The sequence below is a fragment of the Notothenia rossii genome (genome assembly GCF_949606895.1).
Source record: "Notothenia rossii genome assembly, chromosome: 7".
Lineage (NCBI taxonomy): Eukaryota > Metazoa > Chordata > Actinopteri > Perciformes > Nototheniidae > Notothenia > Notothenia rossii.
The window spans coordinates 50,707,288-50,734,470 of NC_136905.1; the positions used below are offsets into that span (position 1 = coordinate 50,707,288).

The following is a 27,183-nucleotide window of genomic DNA, read 5'->3' on the forward strand; positions in this document are numbered from 1 at the left end:
ATGCTACCAATTATTGAGTAAGTGGTAATTAAAAACACCTCTGATTGTAGAGGAAAAGCCTTCTCCCCTAACTCAAATAACTTTATTGCTTTAAAACGATTTAATTAGAAGTTGTCTTAACTCAATACACATCGATGCAAACTGTTGCGTTGATTTTCTTTGTTGAGCCAAGGCATTTGTTTTTAGAGTGTACGCGGAACTGTTTTCACTACTAAAGTTAATTTGTTTGTTCTAAACTGTTTAAAGTAAACATGTATTATTGGGGACTGTTTTCAAGTAATCCTATATATATATATAACCTTTTCACTCCATAGGAATCCCTCGGGGGGTCCCTAATGAGTACAAATTAGCTGACCAGATCGCGGCAGGGTTCGAAAATCTTCCTATCATTGCAGGTATTTTTCCCATTACCCCTAACAAAAATGTAGACAGGATTAACTTTGTACATTACAATTTCCTCCGTTTAGCAAACCTCACTAGGGACGCAGTAGAAGGCCTAGCTGAACAGTTAGGGCCTACCTCCCTTATGGCTGTACAAAATAGAATGGCGTAGGATATGCTTCTGGCGGAGAAAGGTGGCGTTTGCGCAATGTTTGGTGACATGTGCTGCACGTTTATTCCCAACAACACGGCGCCTGACGGTTCCGTGACTAAAGCCTTAGAGGATCTACGCAACCTATCTAACACCATGCATGAACAATCAGGGATCAACAATCCTATGGAGGAATGGATGACAAACATGTTTGGTAAATGGAAAGGTATAATAATGTCTCTTCTAATTTCTGTGGCTACTTTTATTGCCATTTTGGTGACATTATTGGGGACTGTTTTCAAGTAATCCTATATATATATAACCTTCTCACTCACACTCACTGACCTAGATACCAGCACACCACACACACATATTCTTTTCAAGGTCCTTTCTGGGCGCCAATATATCTGTGTACAATGTTTGATTGTCTGGGAAAGAATAGTTTGTGTGAAATATTCCTTGGGAAAGTAAAGGAGTGAATTCAGGTGCAAGATAAAAGATTGACTCTGTCCAAAGCTCTCACGCTCTGTTCAGAAGTAAAATACGTTTTTCCCAGAACTCTGATTCGCTTAGGAGTGAAATGACTGCCTCCAAATCTGTCTATGTATACTGATGTTTATCCATCCACGGGGCTTCCTGTTTCTGACTGGCTGGTCCCGATACCTGTATCGCACGGCAGTAGAACTGGAAGTCCAGAGTACTCTGTAACTTGTATGGGTTTTCTTTACCATTAAAATCAATCAGATTATTGTTATAACTTTTATGCCGGTGTTTTGAACTCCTTCTTCTTATTAATATGACCAGGCTCATCTAACGGACGGCGCGGAGCAGAGGTGGGCTTTAAGCCACCACCACTGTTTTATGTTTGCTCTAACAATTTGGTGACCCCGAGGTGATGAGTGCTGGTCTCTAGGAGGACCACCGACAGCCAGCGGACGTAATTCAGTCCAGGGGAGGACACCTGGACACCACTTACAACTACACCAGGGCGTCCTACATAAATAAAGGTAAAACAGATACCTGTTGATTACCGAAATCTGTAATTTGGCTGTACTACAAACATTTTAGAGTTGTCAGCGGCGTTTTCAGTGTCCTTAGTCACGGTAAAGAAAATAAATACAATACTTACTGTAGAAGGTGCTTATAGTCAGGTAGAATAGTCCGGACCTAAGGCACCAAGAAAGTTATAAGATTATTAGGTGTTTGTAAGAGTCGGGTAGTTAAGTCCCGTACCTTAACTCACTAAAGAAAGAAATGGACCAGCGAGGACCCCGTGGGTATATAGTCCTGCACGGCTGACTCGCTGGGGAAACTCTGTAGACTTTAGGATAAGAAGTGGACCAGCGAGAATCCCGTGGGTATAGAGTCGTGCACGGCTGACTCGCTAGGGAAACTCTGTAGACTTTAGGATAAGAAGTGGACCAGCGAGGACCCCATGAGCTGTAGTATAGTCCTGCACGGCTGACTCGCTGGGGAAACTCTGTAGACTTTAGGATAAGAAGTGGACCAGCGAGGACCCCATGAGCTGTAGTTTAGTCCTGCACGGCTGACTCGCTGGGGAAACTCTGTAGATTTTAGGCTAATAAAAAGCTGAAGTCATTTTAATAAGTGGGTATTCCAAGAGGAGATAAGCGACTTTCAAAATCAATTTGAAATGACCGGATCTCGCAAACTCTTGCTGTGGGGTTAATCTGGAAGGCTGAATGTGACGATAAAGGATTTTTGTGGTTTGGGATTAAACTCCATGTGAGCGTCGCATCTCTAAAGAGGGGTGCCGAAGCGCGCTCAAAAACTGCAATTATCTGTTGGAATAAACTTCGCACAAAAAGCCGGACAGAATGTATAAGGGAATAAACTCTGTGTGATTTTTTTTACGTCAAATCTGTGTAATAATTGAGAGGAAAGAGCAGAAGTAGAGTTGAGTGGAAACAAAGTGTGCAGAGCTGAGCTTCACCAGACAGAGGAAGTTCATTCTTGGTCAGCTGCTGCCCTCTGGAGGCGAACAGGGTGTATAACCATATGCTGTGTGCTGTGTGCACATTAAGAGAAACGACAAGAATTGTCCAATATATTAATAAATACGAGTGAACACATATCAACCTAGTCAGATAATAGAAACGAAGTCAATCATGGAAGGAGAGTTTGAAAAGAGTGTTTTAGGCGTCCCAATTCCCGGAAGCTTCCGCGAACAATGGGGACAGACTGAGAGATTGATTCTCAGTGGAACCAAAGAGAGAGACAAGAAAAAGGCTTGTGCAGATCTGAGGTTCCTAAAAAATAAAATTATGGAAGAGGACAGGGTAGGAGGAGATGAGACTTTAGGAAGTTTAAGCTCAGCGCTAAATGTTTATGAGCGGCAGCTTGTAAAGAAACTTGGAAACCTAAACGGGCAAAAACCCGGATTATTGGACCGTAAGAAACTAAACAAAGACAAAGAGGCGGTAGATAAATGAAGGAGGATTTTCCATAACGCAGCGCTCGCCATAAAGGGAGCTGCTATTACTCTTCTCCCAGCTAAAAATCCCCCAACTATGATAGCAGCCCAAACACAAGGAGGGGAGTTTCAACGCTCTTGTGACGTTGGCACTCTCCTGTGCCCTCAGGACATTAAAGAAACACCAGTGTCAACAGTTCCACCTAGATTAGACATAGACAGAGGAGAATTTGTTAGACATGAAATAACGAACTCACTGTAAGAAATATATATATATATTATAAATGTTATTGGGGAGTAGTATTTATCATACAATAGGGACTCTCATTTGATGGTTGTTTAAAGTAGGAAAACACATGCTATTCACCACAATTGTATTTTTCGGTTATGAATAAAACAAAAAGTAGTAAGTGATAAGCAGAAGGGTTTTTGAACGCTTGTCAGTTAGAAGGGGGTGACAGACAGGGGTGCTGTATGCCCGCTTCGGTTTTCAATGTCCGCCATCACGTTAAAACAGAGGATTGGTGGCATTTTCAGTTCATTGCTTACTTCCACACGCCTTGTCCCCTCCTTGTCTCTTTTATGACTGTATTTAATGCATTAGAACGATTGTTATCCTAACTTTCCATGTTACTAGAAGTCAAACTCACTGTTCACATTACGGAGTATATTTCCGGAACGGCCTTTCAAAATAAAAGCCACAGGCCGCTTTTCACCAGAGCCTTTCACCATGCCTTCACAATAAAACAGTAATTAGCTTAACAATATATTTAACTTATATAGAGCTCCTGCGGTCACGTGACTTTTGGTTATCAGCCACCATTTTGGCAGTAAACATGACGACCGGCGCCAGCGTTTTCCTACCGTGCGAGTATACATCTCATTTTAATTCAAGTGAAATTCGGCTTTATAGTACAAAATTAGAAAGATTAAATATAAGCAACCCATATAATGCACCCGGTGTGCTTTTCAAGAGCATAACCTCCTGCTCTGAAGACGATGTACCCGACTTGCGCTACGCGGACATCCACAGCTATCTTGTAAGCTTTCCATCAGTGTACTCAGGAGACTCCCTCAGAGCTTACAAAAGCTTGGAGGCTTACAAATGGTGTCAGTCCGGCTTCGTAAACAACATTCAACTGTGGAGTCTTACATCCAAAAACTTCGGCATCATCACTGCAAGGGTAAGTATTAAATTATTCCAGTTTGATAGGCAGTGTCACCTTAGCATTGTTTGTTTATTAGCTTGTCTAGCTACGGCAGTGTCACGTTAGCATGTTTGTTTATTAGCTTGGATAGCTACTGCAGTGCGTCTGAAACTAGTTTGTATTTTTGAACGTACTCAACCAAAGTGGCTGGCGTTTTTAACCTTTATTTATCTATTTTTGAATTTCATATATAGGTTAATCACTCCCAAAGGCTTAATGAAAGTCAACTAAAGCCATGGGTGGTGGTCAGGAACGACGGTGTTGTGCTGGGAGCCCACTGCAACTGCACAGCGGGACTCGGGGAGAGCTGCTCTCCCCGAGTCCCGAGGAATATTTTCAACACGGGTTTGTTTACCACTAGCTTGCTACAAGCTAACTGGCTAGGCTGCACCAGAGCCACACTTGTTGAGTTAAAAAGGGACATCACAGAGTCCGTTAGCTATAATAACTGGGTGCTAGATTCTACTTCGGTAAAAATTAAACTGACCAGAAACTTTTTGTAGCATTGTACTGTATTCCTTCACCCACCTGATATGAAGTGATCACTGCATAAGCGAAAGCAAACGGCCGGGGGTTCCCATCTTTCAGTCTTGTTCAGACGGCTCCTGGCTCTTTTAATCGCTGCGATCCACTTTTCCCTCCTCTCCGCGTCTTTTGGAATGCGATAATAAGATACACCTTTCTTCTTCCCACGCCTATTTGTGCAACCTGGTGCACAGCAGTTATCCACCATCCTCGACAGTCTGCCAGTGCCTGCCAATGAATTTACTGACGCGATTACTGCCAAAATGGCTGCCCCCTTCGTTTCTCGTCACGTGACCAGCATATGTGACATCATCCGCAGGAGCTCTATTACGTCGTTAAACATTGATTTTAATTCATTACAGTTTTCAAATACGGCGCGGATTGAATACAGTTATTTGTGTATTCTGTTACAACCTCACCATGCTTGTAACACAACTTAGATAAACAATTTGAAAATCAATAGAATAACCAAGTAGATAAAAGATTAATCTATAGTGGTTAGGGAAAGTTTCCTTGTTTTGCTCATCCGACTTAGTACTGGAGTAAAGAGAATAGTGTTTTATGAGAACTGTCATCCTTCATGTTTTTGAAATAAATCATCAGTTGTTAGGGACTTTGATGTAGAAATGGATCACGGTGGAGAATTAATACCTTTTGGGGTTTCAAATTTAAGTAGATTAGACATGAATCTATAGTGGTTAAGGAGGGTGTCTTTGTTTTGCCTATTAACTTAGAACTGAAGTAATGAAGAATAGGTGGACTGCCACCGTTAGTTTGTGTTAACATTCACATGTTTCAGCATTCCTGACCATATGCACTCAGCCGTTTTATTTTGTAACCCGTTGCGGGAGAGATTTAAATTGAGTCTTTCTCTAGTAGCTGATTTGCTGTGATTACAGCAGCATTGGATAGTTGTGCGCCACCTTTGGGTTGTACTCTGAATCAGTGTGTTGGTAGAGTGTTGGTCACTGCAAACAGAAGAAGTGTGCAAAGAACGCATCTCTGAGGAGGTATTGACAGTTTGCTTGTGCCTCGTTGTCAAGGCAACAGCGGTGTGAAGAGGTACTGCGGTTTTGGGGGGATTTCTGCTGTACAGAGGACAACATGTGTCTGCCAAGTGATTCCTTCCCTCATCCCAATGCCAGAAAGAGTTTCCTTGAAGCCCACTGACCAGGGCCGGTTCTAGCTTTTTGGGGACCCTGCCACTGACTACAGCTGAAGAGGACAATGAATCACTGACTGTTCTCAATATGACAAAATCTTGAGACAGGCTGGTCTCAGTTTGTTCAATCATGCAATGATTTTAAAGCATAACTGTGCAAGAGTTTACCAGAAGGTGGTGTAGAACGATATGCTTAGCGTTTAGGAAAGGAGGCTGATTGTTTAATGACGGTCTGGAATACTGAAAAGATTAAAAGTTTAATATCCTTGTTTGGCAAACAAGACATCTGATTATTATGTCACACATAATAACGTGTGGTCGTTATACCATTATTATCATGAAATAAACATAAAAAGGGAAATAGTATCTGGTTAAAGATGAATGGATTTGATATCCTAGAGAGGATTAGTTATATTGTGAATAACTTTACAAGGTATTTACTAATGTATGTTGAAGAACAAATAACAAGAACACAATTCCAATTTTGTTTTGTTTTTAGATTAAATTGTCCATTACCAAAACTGTTCAACTTAGGTCTAGCTTTAGACTTTGATACTAAAATAATATTTAGGCTTATTTTTATATATCTGACATTTCTTAAATATGTTGGCTATTGACTAGATGGAGAGATGGCATTACTCTCCATTTGTAAGAACATTTCTGAAGATTGAATATTTGTTCCATTTCTAATATTCCTATTTAAGAAGTAATTTTAGAGTAACAATCCTGATACTGCAATTGGAAAATGTGGTCGTGGTTTGCATGATGTAACCAAAAAAGGTTTTGTTTGTTCCACCTCCAGTTAACTCTGATACAGTAATAATGATTGATTTGGCTAAAGCTTAGTTTAACATCCTGACGTAACATTATGAGGTATTGGTTTCACCATTGTGACATATATTACTATAGAAGAACTTTTTAGGGGGAAATAACTGTTGTTTGTAGTCCAGAATGTAGCGTTTAAAATGGAGTAAAAGTAGAAACAGCACATTTGATTTTGAAAAAGCCATATAATTGGAAGGAATGTGGGGTCACTGAACCCATCCTGCTGTGGTTTTTAGGTCTTACTTGCAGCTTCACAGGGAGCGCAAGGCATCATTTTATGAGTTTGAAAGACATGCTTCTCCACCTTCGAATGGCCGTCCATTTAATTGGTGTTGACCTGATACTTAGAGATGTTAGAAAGTAAAAACGTGCCTACTATAGGTGACAATTCCTAAAATTCAACTACAAACAATTCATGAAATTACTTCTGTTTTTGAATCCCTGATGAAGGAAGGAGTAATTGTTGCATGTTCGGACACCCAGGGTTCCACACACTGCTGAAGAGTTTTACATTGTTTTTAAATAAGACCAGAATTGAAGATAAATGAGTATAATGAGCTATGAGGTGCAGAGCTTTACAGATCCTAATAATGTTTTGACTCAAGAAAATAATTATATGCACAAGTTTCTGAAATAGATCTATTTGACATTTTAATATAGATTAGGTGTTAATAAACTGTAGTAGTAGTACTATAAGGAAGTTACATTTTTGGCTAACAAATTTCAGGAAATGTGGGAAACAGCTGTCCCAATGAAAAGTTAGAGATATCTGGAAAATTATAGTTGTAATCGTGAATTAATAAATGATGGCGCTCCATATATGACAGATTTTTGTAGACAAAGGATACTGACCTATGCTGAAATATCAAAGTCTCTGCAGAGCATGACACATGGCCAAAAAGACTGAGACCAAATGACCTTTGACCCTGACCGACAGTGTTACTTGAGAAAAGCACTGTCAATGACTGACTCTGGGACGAACCTGACCAAACTTGACCTTACAACCTGACAGAGTGAGTGTGAATGTATGTCTGCATGTGATCAGTTCAACTGCATGATTTTAAGACAATGACTAACCAAGCATGTTATTGGACTAACATATTATTTTGGGGCTCTGTGGGCAGGTTTCCTGCAATTCCACAAAAAGGGGAAACCGCAAAGGTGACCCGTTTCTAATCCACTTGATGTTATTTTACTCCCACTGGCAGTGGCAGTTGACAGGATGTGAAGCTCAAACTAAAATCTAAAGATTTTGTCTCTTTTAGGACTGCAAGAGGGAGATAAACACTTATTTTCACTGGAGTGTTTACTGTGGAAAATAATGGATGTACTTTTGTGAATAATGTTTGGTATTTTCTTATAACCACTGGTTACCTGAAGGTTTTCTTCCCATACAGGATTTTGTTACACATGAGTTCATGTGTAAAAAGGGGGAGTGTGGGATTTTTCATTTAGGGACTGAAGGAAACCTGCCGCCCCAACTCGGAGGTTCAATCTGACCATTGATTGACAGTTTTAGAATTAACCTGCTCCATATCTGGGGATAAGATACTGTTTGATGAATGTTGACATGTTTCTAATATTGATTGAGTTATAACAGGTAACACAGATGCAGAATCAGTGGTCGAGGGGCTACTATGAGAGATGTAATTCCAAGATAGAATACTGAAGAAGTTGACCTGTGATGGTGAAACAATTTTGTAATATTTCAACAGATATTAGAGTACCTGAGGTTTGAAATGTAGAAAGAACATATTACAGTTAAGTTAAAACATAGTAATGTAATGAGACAGAATTTAATTTAGACAACATCTTGTAACTAGCCTGGTAAAGAAGTAAAAGCCATAGACTTGACTGTTTAGGTCATTATGGGGATGTACATTTAATTTAAATTCATAATAGAAAGACATTTGATGACAGTATGTTGGATTTCTGTATTCATTTTTTCAGCTTGATAATATCTAAGCACGGACAGGTAGAAGCAGTGTCACCAGGAAATTATTCACTTTGTCAGTATCATGATTTTAGTTGTTTTTGAATCCATAACATCCAACACATTAGATTTAGATTTGAGAAAGATTACAAGGATTTTATTTAGTTCACCTAAAGATGGTGGGGTTAATTTTGTTGACACAGGCCGAGTATTAGGATTCTGAAGCTGCACTGGCAGATAGGAGGTCTACAATTAATCTAGAAAACTTGTTCACAGACGGCTGTTGTTTTAAGACACCCCACCAACAGGCTCCAAGCGGCCTACGCAGTGGTGGGTCAAACACCTGGGGGCCCAGGAGCCCTGAGCGTAGGCCTAAGGGGTGGGTATCAGATTTCTCCACACAGGTTGCTGACGCCAAAGGGGGGAACCGAGGAGCACGAGGCCGACACAGCGGAGTTCGTCTGGCTGAAGGTCATCAGGCCTAAGTGGCTCAACCCCAGGTTCTCCGGCCCCTACAGAGTGACCCAGCGGACCTCTCATGCCGTCCGCCTAGGAGGAAAGAGGGACAGCTGGTACCACTGGAGCCAGTGTGCGGTCGGGAAAACTCCAGCAGTCGACCCAGGAGGCACCGTCAGCGGACCGGAGGAGGAGGATCGGGAGGACATCTCTCCAGCAGTCGACCCAGGAGGCACCGTCAGCGGACCGGAGGAAGAGGAACGGGAGGACATCTCTCCAGCAGTCGACCCAGGAGGCGCCGTCAGCGGACCGGAGGAGGAGGATCGGGAGGACATCTCTCCAGCAGTCGACCCGGGAGGCGCCTTCAGCGGACCGGAGGAGGAGGATCGGGAGGACATCTCTCCAGCATCGACCCGGAAGCCGCCATCAGCGGGCCGGAGGAGGAGGATCCGGAAGACATCTCTCTAGCAGGCAGCCCAGAAGCCGCCGTCAGCGGGTTGGGGGGCAAACCAAGACGGCACAGGGGACTCCACTTCCCGCTGAAACAGGTGGATATAGCCGGTGTGGAGCTTTGTTTTAATAATCGATTTTTTGAGGAACGTTGAACTTTGTTTTAATAATCCATTTTTTTAGGAACTTTGAACTTTGTTTTAATAATCCATTTTTTGAGGAACTTTGAACTTTGTTTCAATAACCCATTTTTTGAGGAACTTTGAACTCTGTTTTAATAACCCATTTTTTGAGGGACTTTGTTTAATAACCCATTTTTTGAGGGACTTTGTTTAATAACCCATTATTTGAGGGACTTTGTTTTAATATACCATTATTTGAGGGACTTTGTTTATCCCATAATTTAAGGGATTGGTATATTTTTGCCCATTATTTCGGGGACTTGATTTATCCCATAATTTAAGGGATTTGTATATTTTTTGCCCATTGGGATTTGCTTATTTTTATTCTACAGAACTATGTGTTAAAGGTGCCAGGAAATGTTGAAGGTTTTTTTTAGGGCAAACACAGTAATCTCTCTTCAGACTCCGAGCAACACAAGTACCTTTCAGAGGCGCTTAGAAGACCTCCGTGATATAGGTAATAAAACCCATGTAGCTCCCTCACCCCTGCTAACTTGGATCAGTTGGTGGAAGACTACTGATATATGTGGGGACCCGCATTTACCAATAAAAACCTATCGCTTAAAATCAATCACTAACCAAGTTTGGAGTAACTGCTGTTTTACTTTCCAAGGCCCTTTTATCATTACTCAACATCTAGACAAGGGTAGATGTCTATTTAAATACTCCCCGTACACAAGAGGGTTTTGGCATATCTGGGTCTCAGTCTCCCTCAGGGGGCACGTTTTGTATTCTGGGGAACCAAGGTACGATCACATTGACCATTGGTAATATACGGTTTAAAGATACCAGAAGAATTGGAGCTAACAGCATAATTATGTACGGGCACTGGAGAATGGTAGCAGGCCTGGGCCTCCTACTTACCATTATGGTAACGATAATTTTCATTGTCTGTGAAACTAATGATGTTCTTTCTCCATCCCCCGCCCCTGAGGAAGAGATAGTAAGGACCAAAAGAGGTACTAGAGTAGCGAGCCTTATGTCCCAAAAAAGAACCTTCACTCTCCAAGAAGGTAGCGACGGAATAGTGGACATAGATCTGTCCGCAATCGCCCCATGTTCCAACTCTCACAAATCATACTCAAATCTCGCTAAATATGTCTGCCTCACCCCAACAGTATGCAATACATTCACGGAAAGGTCCGCAGGTGCAAGCTATGCCTCTGTTTCTCCCTTTAACAGGGAAGGTAAGGTATCTATTACTCACACCCGAGGATGTAAATGCGAATCCTGGTCTTATGTACTAGTTAACTCTGGTCCGACAGACTGGAGATATACCATAGACTGTATATATAAATGGACGTAGGGTCCGTGACGTCACCCATAGGATTCTGCAGAGTTGCCGAGAAGCCCTTAGTAGGCGGAGTCGGCCACTAACGGCTCGACAGTGACGTCAGAGTTCAACTCCCGCCTGCTCCAGCCTGCTCCAGCCTGCTCCAAATAAGGGCAAAGAGGCGGAGCCGAGGCGGGACCTGCTGCCACCGAGCTGAAAGTTCCAGAGCTAGCTGAAGCTACCAAGCTAAGCTAACATGCTCCCCATCGGCACACTGCCGTGGTATTTACGTTTCTAAGGTAAGCGGACATGAAACTATTCAGCTAAACTATAAATAATAATCAAAGTTATTGAGTTTTTAGCATAATACTTCAGAATCTTAAAATCCCTTAACGTTTGTATGCAATTGTGCTAAATTCAACATTGGAATCAAGCAAATATCAATATGTTTGCATGACATTAGTTATTTATATTTTGATATCACTTAATTATACGTTTAATACATTTAAGTCAAGCTAAGGTACATGTGATGGTAGCTAGTTAGTGCTCTTACCTGTGAGGCCTCCTCCAAACAGCATAATAACCAGACTGTATCATTAAAACTAAGTACCAGTTCTAGATCCTTGACTTTAGACAAACAATTCAAAAGACAACATGTATTTAAAGACCAATCTTTATTTGAATCTGCCTCTTAACCTGATATATTAGTTATACATTAATAGTATTGACAATCTAAAAAAACTGAGCAACTCAACAGTCAACTTTATGTTTCTTATTGTCTAAAGCATTTGTTATTTTCATTTTCCCCCTCTCATATTCAGTGTGGACGGATTGAGACAGCGTGGTGTCCAGAAAGTTGCAGAGACTTCAGGGAGAAACCTCCGTGTGATGGACGTCCTGTCTGTTGGGTTGGAGAGGACTGAGGGTCTTTCCTCTACGAGGGGGACTGGGGGGAGGGACTGATGGAGGAGCCCAAGCTGGGCAAAGCTGATACCAACTGCACAGGCCTAATCTGTCACTTTATTTGACTAAATGTGTTTACTTATACATTTAATAGGTTTACACCTTCTGTCCATATGTGCGTTTAATTTAAAACATTTGATTAACTTTTGGTTCACATTTCAATAAATTGTATTTGTATTTGCACTCCTTTTGTCCATTATTCTTACTGAAAATGTTAGATTACACATTCACATCTGACTGAAGATTGGCCCTATTTATTTGTGACGTTGCAAACTCTGCGATACAAGACACAAGTGATGTGAAGCTCATAAAGAGAGGCAAATAGAAATAATCAGCTGATGGAGTGTAGATGTGGAAATAGGTGCATTTGATCAGCTGACTGTTTTTACAATAAAAGTAGTTTCTTAGTGTACTGGTCTTAAAATCTCATAGCATCAGCTTTTAATTTTCCTCTTGGATGTTCTTCTTGACCCTCAGAGAAGGAGAAAATGTCGTGTCTTTCAGGCATGTCCTTTCCTAACAAAAATGACAGGAAAAATAAAACATTATTGCAGAACAAGTGTGTTATTTATGAAAGAGGTGTGTTTGTGTGTTTAGGGGCTGTAGATATAATTATTTTGTAATTGTAATGTTTTTTTTTATTTCAACAGTGAGCTACAAAGACAATCAGATTATGAATGAAAAGTATGAGGTTCATCAACATTGAAATATATGTTATTATCAAAATAATATTGAACTGTTATCAAAACGTAGTGCAACTGTAGAATTTTGTTCTGTTGTCTCACTGAAAGAATAACTTTTACCACGTTTTTTCAGACAATATTGAGAGATAAATAGTAGCAGTTCTCACTATGTGTTAAATATCTTTGCCTTTAATACATTAAATTAGAAAGCTGACAAAATCATATTGCTTGTTAACATCTAAATGTAACTTTTTGCACAGAAAAAACCCTCAACTTCACTGGTGTGTAGGTCATCTAGTATTGTTTAATGGAATGTATATCAGTGTATTAGAGTCAATACTTTCTTGATTCTTTGTACAGTATGAAAAAAATAGTATTTGTACCTGTGCTGAAGTTCACTGCTATGAGGAGTCAAGTTCTGTCTCTCACTCTCTGGTCCAGCCTGTCTGCATCAACTGGACACCTTAAACAAACAGATATATTATGTAAAGTACCATGTGTACAAACAATATAACTGATTATATTCTGTTGAACATGTTGACTTGTGTATTGTCCGAGTCAGGGTCCTTTTTATTTTAGTGTAACTTTGGAAGTTGTGTTACCAATGCTTGCTGTTTATTTGATACCAATTTGGTAATGCAATTCATAAAAACAACAAGGTTTGGGTTTGTTCTTCAGATGACTGTGACGTTACCGTGTAAGCTAAATAATGAACTCCAGCTCAACCAACCATATTGTAATATCTAAGTAATCATCTTGAAATATGAAATTAATAATTGTAATATACACACATCTTGTTGTGAGGTTGATTTCACATACACTACTTCGACATTAGCTTGTCTACATACTTGAGCATAGCCAATTTAAATTAACCTTAGCGATGCATACAGTTCCTACCTAAATAATAATCATCTCTCTAAGTTACAAGGATGACCTTATTTTATCAACCTCAAACAGAAGCCGTTTGTTGTTCAGTATTATCCCACTTAATGCTTAACACTTGTCTATTTCGTTTTAACCTTTATAAATACAGTCTATGATTTTAACGTAGAGGCTACTATTAGCATCGTTAGCACCGATGTAGCTACCACTCGCTTACAGGCTAACCCAAGCCGTAACATTAATTACGTAGCTGATTAAAATCATTAACACATAAATAAGTACTCGAATTTCACTTAACGCAAAACCGCATTCATGCACCGTCTGTTTCAACTGCAGAGCGAGTCACAATAGTCCGATATATAAGCATGAAGAACAAACAAACACGGCCGGGGGCAAGTTGTGTTCCCTGGATGAGCTGAACAGGCAGAGTGCCTGTAGCTTCACGGAGCAGCTAGCAGAGAGACAAGAAGCTAACAGCAGCAGTCAATTGACAGAGCCGTCACTCAATGTGACCACGCCCTAATTTATGCAAAAACTGTAAGACCTAATATAAACAAAAGGGTCTTGTTAGAAAAGAATTCACTCACAGATCCATAATCATGAAGGTGGAATCTAACTATATTCATAATCATATGTATTGCATCCATGGGTAGAAACATGTTTTTTTCTGCTGTAAAGTTGGGCATTTTAACATGGAAATGGAAATTGCTCCTTTCTGCAGTCAGTCCCTATCGGCCAATATATGAACTGCAGTGTGTGCCACTTCCGTATTGGCGTCCCGGCTCTTCCACAGAGTTTGCCGCTTGGGATATACGCCTAAATTCGAATCAGCAGGGATTGTGGCGTCACTAAAACGTAGAATGAAAGTCATTAGAAAGAACCCTACCTCTCCCTGTTCTACAGGAAGATGCAACCCTGTCTTAATTATCCTAAGAAGGGTTGAGATCGGCAATGCAGGTCTATGTGTTTTGGCAGTACACGCAGGGAACAAGTCACCCCAAGGTCTGTTTAAGATAGTTGTCACTCCGAAACCAGCAGTAACTCGCCCAACTACCACTGAGATACAATATATGTCCAAAATCATCTGCGGAGACCAATGTACTAGCGAAGTTGGCGAACTTGAACCACTAGACATAATTCAAATGGCCACGGGTTTTACTGATGATAACCTATGGTTAAAATGGGTTGCTGGGACTGCTCACGAACAAATGGTAGGTGATTGTTTAGCTTGCGCGACCGCTCGTCCCCACTTGATAACTGACCTAGCTCCTCGCTTCCCTTCAGATACCTGGGGTTACAACTGTATGTTAAAACTTACCCAAATGGCTACCCCATCAAACTGTACAACCTAAGCCAGCCTTTTCCCACCAATTGACAATGGCACGAAAACAGGACCCTTTACTCCAAGAAAAGGCAGAGGGGGATACACTTGTTTCAAATTAACCAGCGCCTCCCCTAAATTTAATCTGGGTAATGTTTCCTCTGACTGGTGCAACAGCACTCTAGCAGGTAATATGGTAGGTCAGTGGGCCAGGGGTGGGCTTTACTATTATTGTGGCGGCCGACGGTTGTATACCGGAATTCCGGAAGCATCAATAGGACTTTGTGCAATGACCCGCCTCCATGCCCCTTTGACATTACTAGGTAATAGGTTAATTCCCCTCGATGCGAAACATGTCTCGAACGGTCAGTTAACTAACCGACGGCGAAGACACGTCTTAAACAAAAGAGACGCAGAGGTCAACTTTGACCTTTCCAGTAACTCCCCTACTTACATTGACTCCATAGGAATCCCTCGGGGGGTCCCTAATGAGTACAAATTAGCTGACCAGATCGCGGCAGGGTTTGAAAATCTTCCTATCATTGCAGGTATTTTTCCCATTACCCCTAAAAAAAATGTAGACAGGATTAACTTTGTACATTACCATGTCCTCCGTTTAGCAAACCTCACTAGGGACGCAGTAGAAGGCCTAACTGGACAGTTAGGGCCTACCTCCCTTATGGATGTACAAAATAGAATGGCGTAGGATATGCTTCTGGCGGAGAAAGGTGGCGTTTGCGCAATGTTTGGTGATATGTGCTGCACGTTTATTCCCAACAACACGGCACCTGACGGTTCTGTGACTAAAGCCTTACAGGGTCTACGCAACCTATCTAACACCATGCATGAACAATCAGGGATCAACAATCCTATGGAGGAATGGATGATAAACATGTTTGGTAAATGGAAAGGTTTAATAATGTCTCTTCTAATTTCTGTGGCTACTTTTATTGCCATTTTGGTGACATGTGGTTGTTGTTGTGTGCCTTGTATCCGCTCATTGTGTGTTAGACTCATCATTTCCACCATTGAGGGAAAAGCTGCCCCTTCCCCTTCGTACCAAATGCCCTTGTTGGCTTACGCGTCGGAGGGGGAGGAGCACGATGACTCAGCCGACAAGGACGATTTTTTTTAACATATTTTGGTCTCCATCCACTGTCATAAGAAGTTGTTATGGTGGACTGTTCCTAAAGGTTTAGAGCGGTCTAAATCCCAGTTTCTGATGGATTTATATAAATGTTGGGGGACAGACACAGTTGAAAAGAATGACAGTGGTTATGTTTCAAATACTGTGGATAAATTGATCTTGTGAGGTGAGATCAAAAGAGGGATTAAAGTTAATTTGTTTGTTCTAAACTGTTTAAAGTAAACATGTATTATTGGGGACTGTTTTCAAGTAATCCTATATATATATATAACCTTCTCACTCACACTCACTGACCTAGATACCAGCACACCACACACACACATATTCTTTTCAAGGTCATTTCTGGGCACCAATATATCTGTGTACAATGTTTGATTGTCTGGGAAAGAATAGTTTGTGTGAAATATTCCTTGGGAAAATAAAGGAGTGAATTCAGGTACAAGATAAAAGATTGACTCTGTCCGAAGCTCTCACGCTCTGTTCAGAAGTAAAATACGTTTTTCCCAGAACTCTGATTCGCTTAGGAGTGAAATGACTGCCTCCAAATCTGTCTATGTATACTGATGTTTATCTATCCACGGGGCTTCCTGTTTCTGACTGGCTGGTCCCGATACCTGTATCGCACGGTGTTACAGTATAAGTTGAGTCATGACAACTGGCGACATTCTATTATTTTCGTCATAGGAATCCGGGGCGTGTACATTGAGGACCCATTGTTGACTTACCAGGAAAGAAACATCGTTTGTCGTTTACGTTCATCTTTTGCTATATCTGCCTTCCTAAGATCACTTTGCTGCACATTCAGTACTCGTATGTGAGGTTGTGGGTGAGAGTCCGATATCGTGACGCTTACAGGGAGGTATCGAACATTACAAAGTAGGTGACTGTGTGGATGCCTGTTCAAAACATTGCAAACTTCAGTAATCATTTAAATTATATATTTGTTTCCGACTTTCATTTGTTCATCGTTCTTAATGTGATGTATAGTAGCTTTGATAGCTGTCCATACCTTCAGACAGCCTAAAAGTAAAACACAAGTTGTTTATTCACAGCCCGAACGCTCATCGAGATGACTGGATCAGTCATGACAACTTGTGATCAGCTCCGATTAAATTGTGATATCAATTCTGTAGCTAACCTCCAGGGAGCACGTTTATTTTATCAAATACCTGTATCCCTCTCATCACAACAAGACTCTACACTGTGCAGGAAAAACAATTACATACATGAAAATAACCTTGATGCATGGGAATTAAACACACAAACTATCTTCCGTGGCTATACTGATATGTCACAGTAACGGTAAACCACAGAAAAGTAAGTCCAGCGGGGCACAAGTTGAATACATATAATACGGTAGTTCTATTATGCCTTTAAGCCTATACGTTTAACCCATAAGAACCCCGACCCATTTCTACTTTTGGGGAAATTAAGGGGAACGTCATTTAGACTAAATAGACACATTTCTGACAAGTAACCTCCCTAGTGTCAAATATCTGGGCTTTAATGGTAAAGTAACTCTTATTTATAACTTAATTAACAAGGATGATGTTTTGGTTTGCATTTGTTTGAACATACTATGTATTGAAGAATAAAGCATATGTTAACTAAATATAATTGAATCAGCTAAATTAACTGACCAGACCATAATCATATTTCTAATTGTGCATATATGTCACTCCGGGTTTACTGTGAATGTTTAGGGTTAAAGTCCCGATGTGACACCATGTGTCACAGCAATATTTATGGCATTTGTTTCATATCAATTTCATCAAGAAATGTTTCCACAACAGGTTAAATGTAATCAGAATCAGAATACCTTTATTCGTCCCACAGAGGGTACATTTACATTTGTTCCAGCAGAAAAGAGCCGAAGACAGCTTAAAGTTTAACAAATGACATGTCATGTAAGCATTTTTATTCTTAAATGGCTTGAATATTAACTTTAGCAACAAAAAACCTTTCCAAATCTAGCTAGTTCTGTCACATGTTTTAGCCTGACACATGGACATCTTGGACATGTTGTTATGGGAAGACAAAAGCAAATTTGCTTCAAGGACCATGATGACCCCAGACTGTTCAGTGTGTGTCACTTTGGGACTTCATGAGATAAAAAAGGCTAAAGCTGTATAAGGAACTTTCCAGAACATTTAAATTTCATGTGACACCCGTGTCTAAGCAATTCTGTCTGCCTTCCGTGTTTCTGTTGTTATTTACTTCCTCTCTGCCTTCTTCTGATGATTTATCTGTTAGTTTGTGTGTTTAATTCCCATGCATCAAGGTTATTTTCATGTATGTAATTGTTTTTCCTGCACAGTGTAGAGTCTTGTTGTGATGAGAGGGATACAGGTATTTCATAAAATAAACGTGCTCCCTGGAGGTTAGCTACAGAATTGATATCACAATTTAATCGGAGCTGATCACAAGTTGTCATGACTGATCCAGTCATCTCGATGAGCGTTCGGGCTGTGAATAAACAACTTGTGTTTTACTTTTAGGCTGTGTGAAGGTATGGACAGCTATCAAAGCTACTATACATCACATTAAGAACGATGAACAAATGAAAGTCGGAAACAAATATATAATTTAAATGATTTATTGAAGTTTGCAATGTTTTGAACAGGCATCCACACAGTCACCTACTTTGTAATGTTCGATACCTCCCTGTAAGCGTCACGATATCGGACTCTCAACCACAACCTCACATACGAGTACTGAATGTGCAGCAAAGTGATCTTAGGAAGGCAGATATAGCAAAAGATGAACGTAAACGACAAACGATGTTTCTTTCCTGGTAAGTCAACAATGGGTCCTCAATGTACACGCCCCGGATTCCTATGACGAAAATAATAGAATGTCGCCAGTTGTCATGACTCAACTTATACTGTAACAACGGCAGTAGAACTGGAAGTCCGGAGTACTCTGTAACTTGTATGGGTTTTCTTTACCATTAAAATCAATCAGATTATTGTTATAACTTTTATGCCGGTGTTTTGAACTCCTTCTTCTTATTAATGTGACCAGGCTCATCTAACGGACGGCACGGAGCAGAGGTGGGCTTTAAGCCACCACCACTGTTTTATGTTTGCTCTAACACTACTCGCGTATAAAAGCCCCGCCCCCATCTTCACAGCTGGTCGATTTCAACAGAGGAAAACCGACAACTGGAAGATGAGTGGAAAAGCGTCACATAAATGTATAAGTGCGCACAGCTCCGTGGGAATTATTATGTGCAATTAATTTCTAAAAGGCTTTCACATTACTTGAATTATATTTTTATTTAAATGTAGGCTACATTTTACACCAAAACGGAACACAAAAGCAGGACCAACCATCATACATTGAATTCCTTGACTAACAAGAGAAAGATTCATTCATTTAAATAAATATTTAACAACAAATGGGCCGGTTCTAAGGGGTTATTCAGTTAAGCCCGATGAGAGGGGATACAGCTGTGCACATGTCATCATTAACAGACGTCGCTTAAGAGTGACGTTTGAGTGAACGAGGACATCCCAATTAGTACCTGAGGACTCCTCTGTCCTCGCGTCACCTCCTCGTGTCTCTCGCTCGCATCTTACGGAGGCGGAGCTAAGATGCAAGGAAGGGACGCGAGTGAGGGAAAGGAGGAGTCGAGGAGGGGTATTGGGATGAGGCTATAGCTTCTGTGTGCTTTTATTAACAGCCCGCTAAAAAAGTTGCTGGAAAAGCTCAATCAGTTCACACAGGATGCACAGAGGTGAAATGAAAAATGTGTGTGTGTGTGTGTGTGTGTGTGTGTGTGTGCGTGTGTGTGTGTGTGTGTGTGTGTAATCAGCAGTTTATGGACTGTGCTGTAAGTGTTGGGTAATTCATGGCTGCTTCATCACATGACAGTGTAGATTAATTGACGTGGTTCTCGGATGCTGTGGAGCCAGCACCTGTCCCGTCACAGCCATACATCAGCATTAGGAAATCAGCCGCCTGGTGATCATTATTTATCTGCCCCGGCTAAATGCCCCGTGGCCCCCAGAATACAGCCGATGCTCAGGAAAGAGGAGAACACTTAACATGGCTATAAAAGTGCCATAAGAACCATGGAAACTCAGGCAATACTTCCAATACTTCCAAACTGCTTTCTAACACATAAGGATGTAACAACAACGTTTTCTTCAAATTAGGTTCAAATTATGTTGTTTCCTTGTTGGCCCACACAGTCCTGAAGCCATCAAAAGAAACATTTGAAACGTTGATGAAATCGTGACCCAAACAGTCTGGAAGCCATCGATGGAAATATTATCGTCAGATATATCCTGGTGCAGCCATATTTTTGGTAAAGCATATAAAACTACAGTCCAGACATTCTGTCTGACTTCTGACTAACGCTGTTGGCTCTTCCATTCCATTAGCCTGTGATCTTACATTGCCAACGACGAGGGGCGGGGAGTCACTGCTTACATCTATTTTTCTCTATAAATCTGGACCCAGCTCTCCTCTTTCAGCTCTTTGGTTTACCCTGCATCCTCTGTGTCCTTTTTCCAGATTTCTGTGGGGGTAGCTGTTGTTGCAACCACTGTGCTAGCTGGTTTTAGCAGAATTAGCTTGTCCCTTGTGTAAATAAAGCAGCCATGGATTTGCTGGAAAACAGCGGCATGATGCACAACATCACAGCCTGTCCTACAAAAAACGACCATATAGGCCGATTGTTCATGCCCTTATTACGACCCAGAGACACGTTTTAAAGTGTATGTTGTTTCTTACACGACCACTAGAGGTGCCCTAGTGGCAGTGTAAGAAACAACATGCTCCCGGCCAGGGACGTGCACAGACATTTTGAAGGGCTATTGCTCTAAACTGGAAAAAGGGCCTCCCCCCGATAAAAAACATAAGACCTTGTTTTTAATGTAAAAGAAACCAAACGATTATTACATCAACTAAATTGAACAGTAATTAACATCTCATAACAAAATAAGCTAAGGCGACTATTGCATTCGGTAACTTGTTTTTAAAAATGCAAACCAGGGAAATTTTTTGTTTTGCGGTCCATATCTCATCAAAAATATCTAATGTTAGTAACTATTAAAGACAACATGGGGGCAATTATGTTCTAATGTAGTTTGACCAGACCATTGTAACTGCTGTGCAGTCCAGACATAAAATAGGGCCTCTAACTAATTACCTTAAATAAACTCACTAATTAATGAAACCAGTTCAATACGCATTATTCTTATTCTTATCATGAGCGCAGTAACGGTAATTACGTATTTATTTAGTATTCCATAACTTAGTAACAGAGATGGTCAAACTAAAGTGGTAGAGACATGGCAGAAATCCTACAATGAAGCAGGACAGTGAACTGTTCACCCGTGAGAGGGCAATCAAGAAAAGAGAGCGAGCGGCCCCATTGAGGGAGTTTACAGATGGAAAGACACAGAAAGACAGAAGCTCAATAACAACAGGCTATATTTAGATGTTTTTTTGTCAATAACCGACGGTATCAAGAGGAAGTAAAGTCCCCTGGTTTGTCCCTTATACCCTAACTGCCATGAGACAACTCAAAATGAAGTTTCCAAAATCCGACACTGAGGTGGTCTTAACGCACCGGCAGATGACAGCGCTGACAAAGTGTGTTTCCCGCAGCGAGACGCTACAATACTAACTGTGGGCTCATCATGTTGATTCGGCCACAACAGAAAAAAGAAAAACAAACTCTCGCTCTCTCCAGAGGGGCAAGTCAGCCAAAAAGGCCATTAGCCCGTACCTGTGCACGTCCCTGCTCCCGGCCCTTTCATTGCAAACCCTCCGGACGGACGTTTATTCACAAATAACCCTCTCTGGAAAATCCTAAATTGTGTAATAGTTTGGCCATTAAAATGCTTTTTGATTTGATTTCTGTCGAGAAGTGTATATTGTACTCTTAGAATCCACGTCCAGTCGATATGTAGGATCTATAGTTTGATAGACATTGCGAAGATGATTTGAGGTCTCGTCAGCAGAACGTGTATGCAGCTTCCATGTAAAGTCAGCGTGGGTGAAAACAGTTTTTTCCGGTCTCTAAGTTTTCATAATAAAACCGGATATATTCCCTTCACTGTCAAATGATTACACAGTGATATCTGCATTACTCATCCACTAAAAAACATCAGTTTATCCTTTTTAATTACACAATATTGATTGGTTTAAATTGTGTACAATGCTTATGTGTTTTTAACCTTCGATTCAGAGAAACAAATCTTTTTTTAGGAGTTTAGACACTACAGTTTCCGAAGACACTACACTACCCAGAATCCTCAGCTATCATTTGGGACTACAACATCCGCCTTGCTTTACAAACCCCGTGATTAGTCATCAACCCCTGTGATTGGATGTTGGAGTGGCAGTGTGACAAGGTTACGCTGAGCGTCAAACAGCTCTATGAAATGGAATGGAACCACGGCAGACTTTCCAAAACTGGAATTGGACGGGTCCCCCCCCCCAAGAACTACACATGCTGGCTATTGTGTGTTTCGCAACATGTTCTATGGCACGTCTCTTTATAAGACGTTTTCGTATTTCCCACAATTAGAAGTTGCCAGTATTAAACTGTGTACACCCTGGAGGTTTAGGGGATACGAAACACAGTGGTGTTAATTAATATACCCGCATGACACCTAAGGTCAGAAGAGCTTTATTTAACAGCTGGTCTTATGTCTGTGACCCCTCCTGTTGTTAATTGATAAGCCTGAAACATGCACTTGTCAAGGTTCAGAGGCACATTTTGCAAATATGGCAGTAGCCATCGATCATCTTAAGATAAGATAAGATATACTTTATTGATCCCAAGTTGAGAAATGTTTTCGTTACGGCAGCATACTACTTTGTTCTACTCCACTACAATTCAGAGTTTAACCTGGTATTTTTAATCCACTACATTTATTTTAGTTACTTTGCAGATTCTGATTAATGATGTGAAATATAAACAACCCTTAAATCAGACTTTAGTTACACCTGAGTCAAATTCAGGGAAGGTGATTGTCAAGTGCCAAAATAAACTCTGCAATATATTGGACGTGAAGTACTTTGTCAGACTTCATATTTATCCCAACGTTTTTTTCTTATTCAAAAGAAGACCTTAACTTAAAGTATTCTTTAATGTTTAAATAAAGCCTTATTAGTTTGTCTGTTTTGCACATCCTCCTGTTAATATCTTTGGACGTCCTGCACTAAACTGTTTTATTGTAGAGATCACCATAGTATCTTCTTGATATTTTCTATTCTATATTTATATCATGCCTTCTACTTTCCCCCAATTTTGTATGTAAACTACTCTTAATATTGAAATGTTTTCATCAAATAAAACGTATTCAACAAAAAAATGCAATAACGTGCTTTATCCTCTAGGCGGTGCGGGTTAAAAAACCAGTGGTGTAGTTAATAAAACATAATAATATCAAACATAATATGACTATTAACTTTATTGTGAAATTAAAACAGAACGGTCAAGGAAAATATATTTTCAGTTTCTCGATTTGAAGCTTATGCATTGTACAATGAATCTGTATAGACCTGTAACAGTCAACTTCATGAGGAGTTGGAAAGGTAGTTCAGTAAATAATATCTTTAAAAACTACAAGAAAATCCCTTTCTATGAGCTGTGCACCGTTATGGTGTAAATATAACCTATATACCAATTGGATCAAATATAAAAGTCAGCGGAATTAGTGTTGATACTGCTAGGAGACGTATTGTGTGAAAAGAAATGGAAGATGTTGTTTAATTGCTAATATATTTATGATTCACGTCACGTATTCAGTTTTGGCGGCATTTCTTAGTTTGTCAAAAGGTCTTCTGATCAGGGCTCTATAAATAAATATCTACGGCAGATATGTAATATTTAATGCAGCCGAACCGTGCATTACAATGCCGTTATGTGATGACTTCCAAAGAGAAAAGCAAGAACACTCGGAATAAAGTATTATTTTATTTTTTTAAATGTTTTTCCGATTTCATATCATATAAACACCATATCCCGAAATACATTGCGGCGATGTTTTAGTCTATGAAAACCTCTGAAAAAAGAAAGGTGTCTCTCAGAATCGAAAGAGAAAAACCTATGGGAAAAACACAAAAGCATTGTACACAATTTAAACCAATAAATGTTGTATAATTAACAAGGATAAACTGATGTTTTTTAGTTGATGAGTACTGCAGATATCACTGTTAAATCATTTGATCATTGGCTTTATTATGAAAACGTTGAGACCGGAAATACTGTTTTCAACCCGTAACTTTACATGGAGGCTGCCGCATACCTCAAATCATCTTCGTAATATCTATCAAACTATAGATCCTACATATCGACTGGACGTGGATTCTAAAAGTACAATATACACTTCTCGCTAGAAATCTTATCAAAAAGCGTTTTAATGGCCAAACTATCCTACAATTTAGAATTTGATTTTAGGAGGGTTATTTGTGAATAAACGACCATCTGTAACGTTTGCATTCAACAGGATTACTAGAGGGCGAAAACTTTAAAACGTAATCATAGGACGTATTAAGCACTTGAACAAACGACAGATTTGATCGTAATAAGGGCCTGAACAATCGGCCCATTTGGTCGTATGAGTTGGAGGACTTGTTTCAACATCAGCAACTCAATGGCGAAAAAACTGAAAAATCTCTCTCTATAAGTACGTTTACAGAGGGCATAGCTTAAGATGTTACTAAGGTGAGTACCTAATAGAAAAACAACAAGTCAGATCCTAAAAGGAAAGCTAAAAGTTTAAATTGGTACAAATCTAGCAAGAGCAACTTCAACAGGTTGCATGCACAGTGAACTATATATTATATATATATTCAAACAAAAAGTAAGTCAGCTTCACCGTTGGTTACAAAGTAACTTGGTTCTTAGTTGAAGTTATTGCTGATTGCTTTCACAGCATCAACCTGTTAGTGAATCTTGCTACGCTAACCTACCTGAAAGGTACAGTTAAGTTATGTCATCTAAGCATTCCATTCAAACAAGCATTAGATTGGCATGTTATAATAAAGCTTCGAACATTTTTATATTTACAAAATATACCTCCAGTACCGCTAGTACAGGTGAAAGTATTAAAGGTGGAAGTATATATTGCATGTGTTTCTTGCTGCTTGGCTTTGTCCCTCGTGTAGTCTGAGCACATAAAAACATGTTTGGTCTAGAAAGGTGAAACGTTTGAGATGGATGGATTTGAACGGCTTTCTCACAGCAGGTCTGTTCACTTATTCCCTTTACCAGCTTCATCCTCATTAAACTCCACGGGGCTTACATGTTTGGAGACCCAGCAGCAGGTTTGCTGTGTGTGTTCACACACATCTACACACTGAAAACACCTGAACACACACGCACTATACCACATTCCAGCGGCAGGCAGATCCCCCTTGGCTTGGCTCTGCTCCAGAGCCTCTAATAGACCGCATAAAAGACTGACTTGTTGTAATGAATGCCTTCTTTCTGGTGTGTCTGCATGCAGAGCCAACTCTCCTTCACACTCCGACCTGAGTCAGGGGCTTTAGTGGGGGAGTGGGGGTACTGCCTCCAGAGCTTGCACAATCTTATTGTTGTTACTAATATTTCCCCGTCAGGAATCTTCAGGCATTAAACCAGACCAGGTATTGATTTAAAAGTGGAGGTGGTATAAGTGCAGGGGAGACAGTGCCACCAATTGGCTCGACAGATTTAACTTTTTAACATGTTTTAAATGCATATAACTCTTTATAATGCTTAATATGTAAAGAAGTATGTTTGATTGTTTAAATACTTATTTATTTTTATTTATGTACTAAAAAATGTTTGTTCATTTTCTCAGGGCAACATTATATAGTAAGACTATTTTTTTCAAAGCTATATCATGTTTAAGCATGGACACTTCTTCTCCCTGGCCTTTTAGTCAGAGCGGAGCACGACTCCGGACTTTTCCCTGTGTTTTTTATATATCTGTTGTAATTTATTGTCTTTTATTGTGATTGTAGTAATGTGTTTTTATGTGATTGTAGTATTTATTACATGTACAGCACTTTGGCCCGACCAAAAATCGCTTTTAAATGTGCTTTATAAATAAACTTTGATTTGATTTGATATCAGCTTTAACCAAAGATATGGGTGATCGAAATATTTGAAAGAAGGATCTTGAAAACGCTTATTTTTTGTCGGAAGGTTTTATTCTTCAAGATGAAATTCAAGCATCTTTCTGAATGGAAAACATTTAAAGCTAAACATTTACACCAGATTCTCCTTTGATAAAAGTTGATCATTGAATAGGCAATGAATTAGGTAATAAGTTAACATTTTAATTCCACGCTACTAAAACATCCATTAAATCGCATTCATTTTTGTTAACGCACTTTCCTGTCTAGTTTTCCATGTTTGCCAATTAAATTACATCTTATCTTAAAACAAAATGTTCATGATATCTGATAAGCAGTGGCGGCTGGTGGAAAATATTTTTGGTGGGGCTATGGAAATGGTGACAAAACCATGTGTGTGTGTGTGTGTGTGTGTGTGTGTGTGTGTGTGTGTGTGTGTGTGTGTGTGTGTGTGTGTGTGTGTGTGTGTGTGTGTGTGTGTGTCAGTCATACTTTCCAACCCTCCCGATTTTCGCGGGAAACTCCCGCATTTCTCCCAATTTCTGACAAAATCAGATTTACTCACGACTGTTTTCACTCGGACTTTAATACAGCTACACCATTGTTTGGTTTCCATGGTAGCGCGTCTCTTTAGCAGCGCGCGCAACTCAAAGTCTGAGAGGGTGAGGAAGATGAAAACTGAACAAGAATCAACAACTCGACCCTCTGCTCACTCCTTTCCTATAAAATACAGGTCCAGCCCACACATATGCTCCATGGTGCCACAGGCATTGCCCTTACAACTACAATAAGCATGCAAATGTTAATCTACAGCTCCGGCGATCCACTAGCACCGGAGTCTACACCTGCAGACGCAGCCATCCCCTACTGTAGCGTCACCTTGGATACGAGTCTAAACAACTCACAGACACACAGGCCAGGGCGCTGAAAGGGCGCCCTTTGAGCATCAGATCTGACGACGCTGATTGGCTAAAATTATGTTTCGGCGGCATAGTTTACAGATAGCAACAGTCAGCTTGTTGGCTGCAGCTGCTCTGGCTGAGGGCTCCTTTCTACCGCCCGGACGAGAGAGGGTAATGATACACGCTGCGGCCAGGCAGGAAACATGTGACTTATCAGTA

General features: G+C 40.3%; 1 protein-coding gene across 1 annotated transcript; it reads left to right on the forward strand.

Moving 5' to 3' along the window:
* Nucleotides 1-2,661: 2,661 nt before the first annotated feature.
* Nucleotides 2,662-12,126, forward strand: LOC307046404 (uncharacterized protein; the record flags this gene model as incomplete). Its single annotated transcript, XM_079692798.1, has 3 exons — nt 2,662-2,832; nt 8,881-11,279; nt 11,802-12,126. 2 exons carry the CDS (start codon nt 2,662-2,664, stop codon nt 9,541-9,543), a joined length of 834 nt encoding a protein of 277 aa, XP_079548924.1. The 3' UTR covers nt 9,544-11,279; nt 11,802-12,126.
* Nucleotides 12,127-27,183: the final 15,057 nt, after the last annotated feature.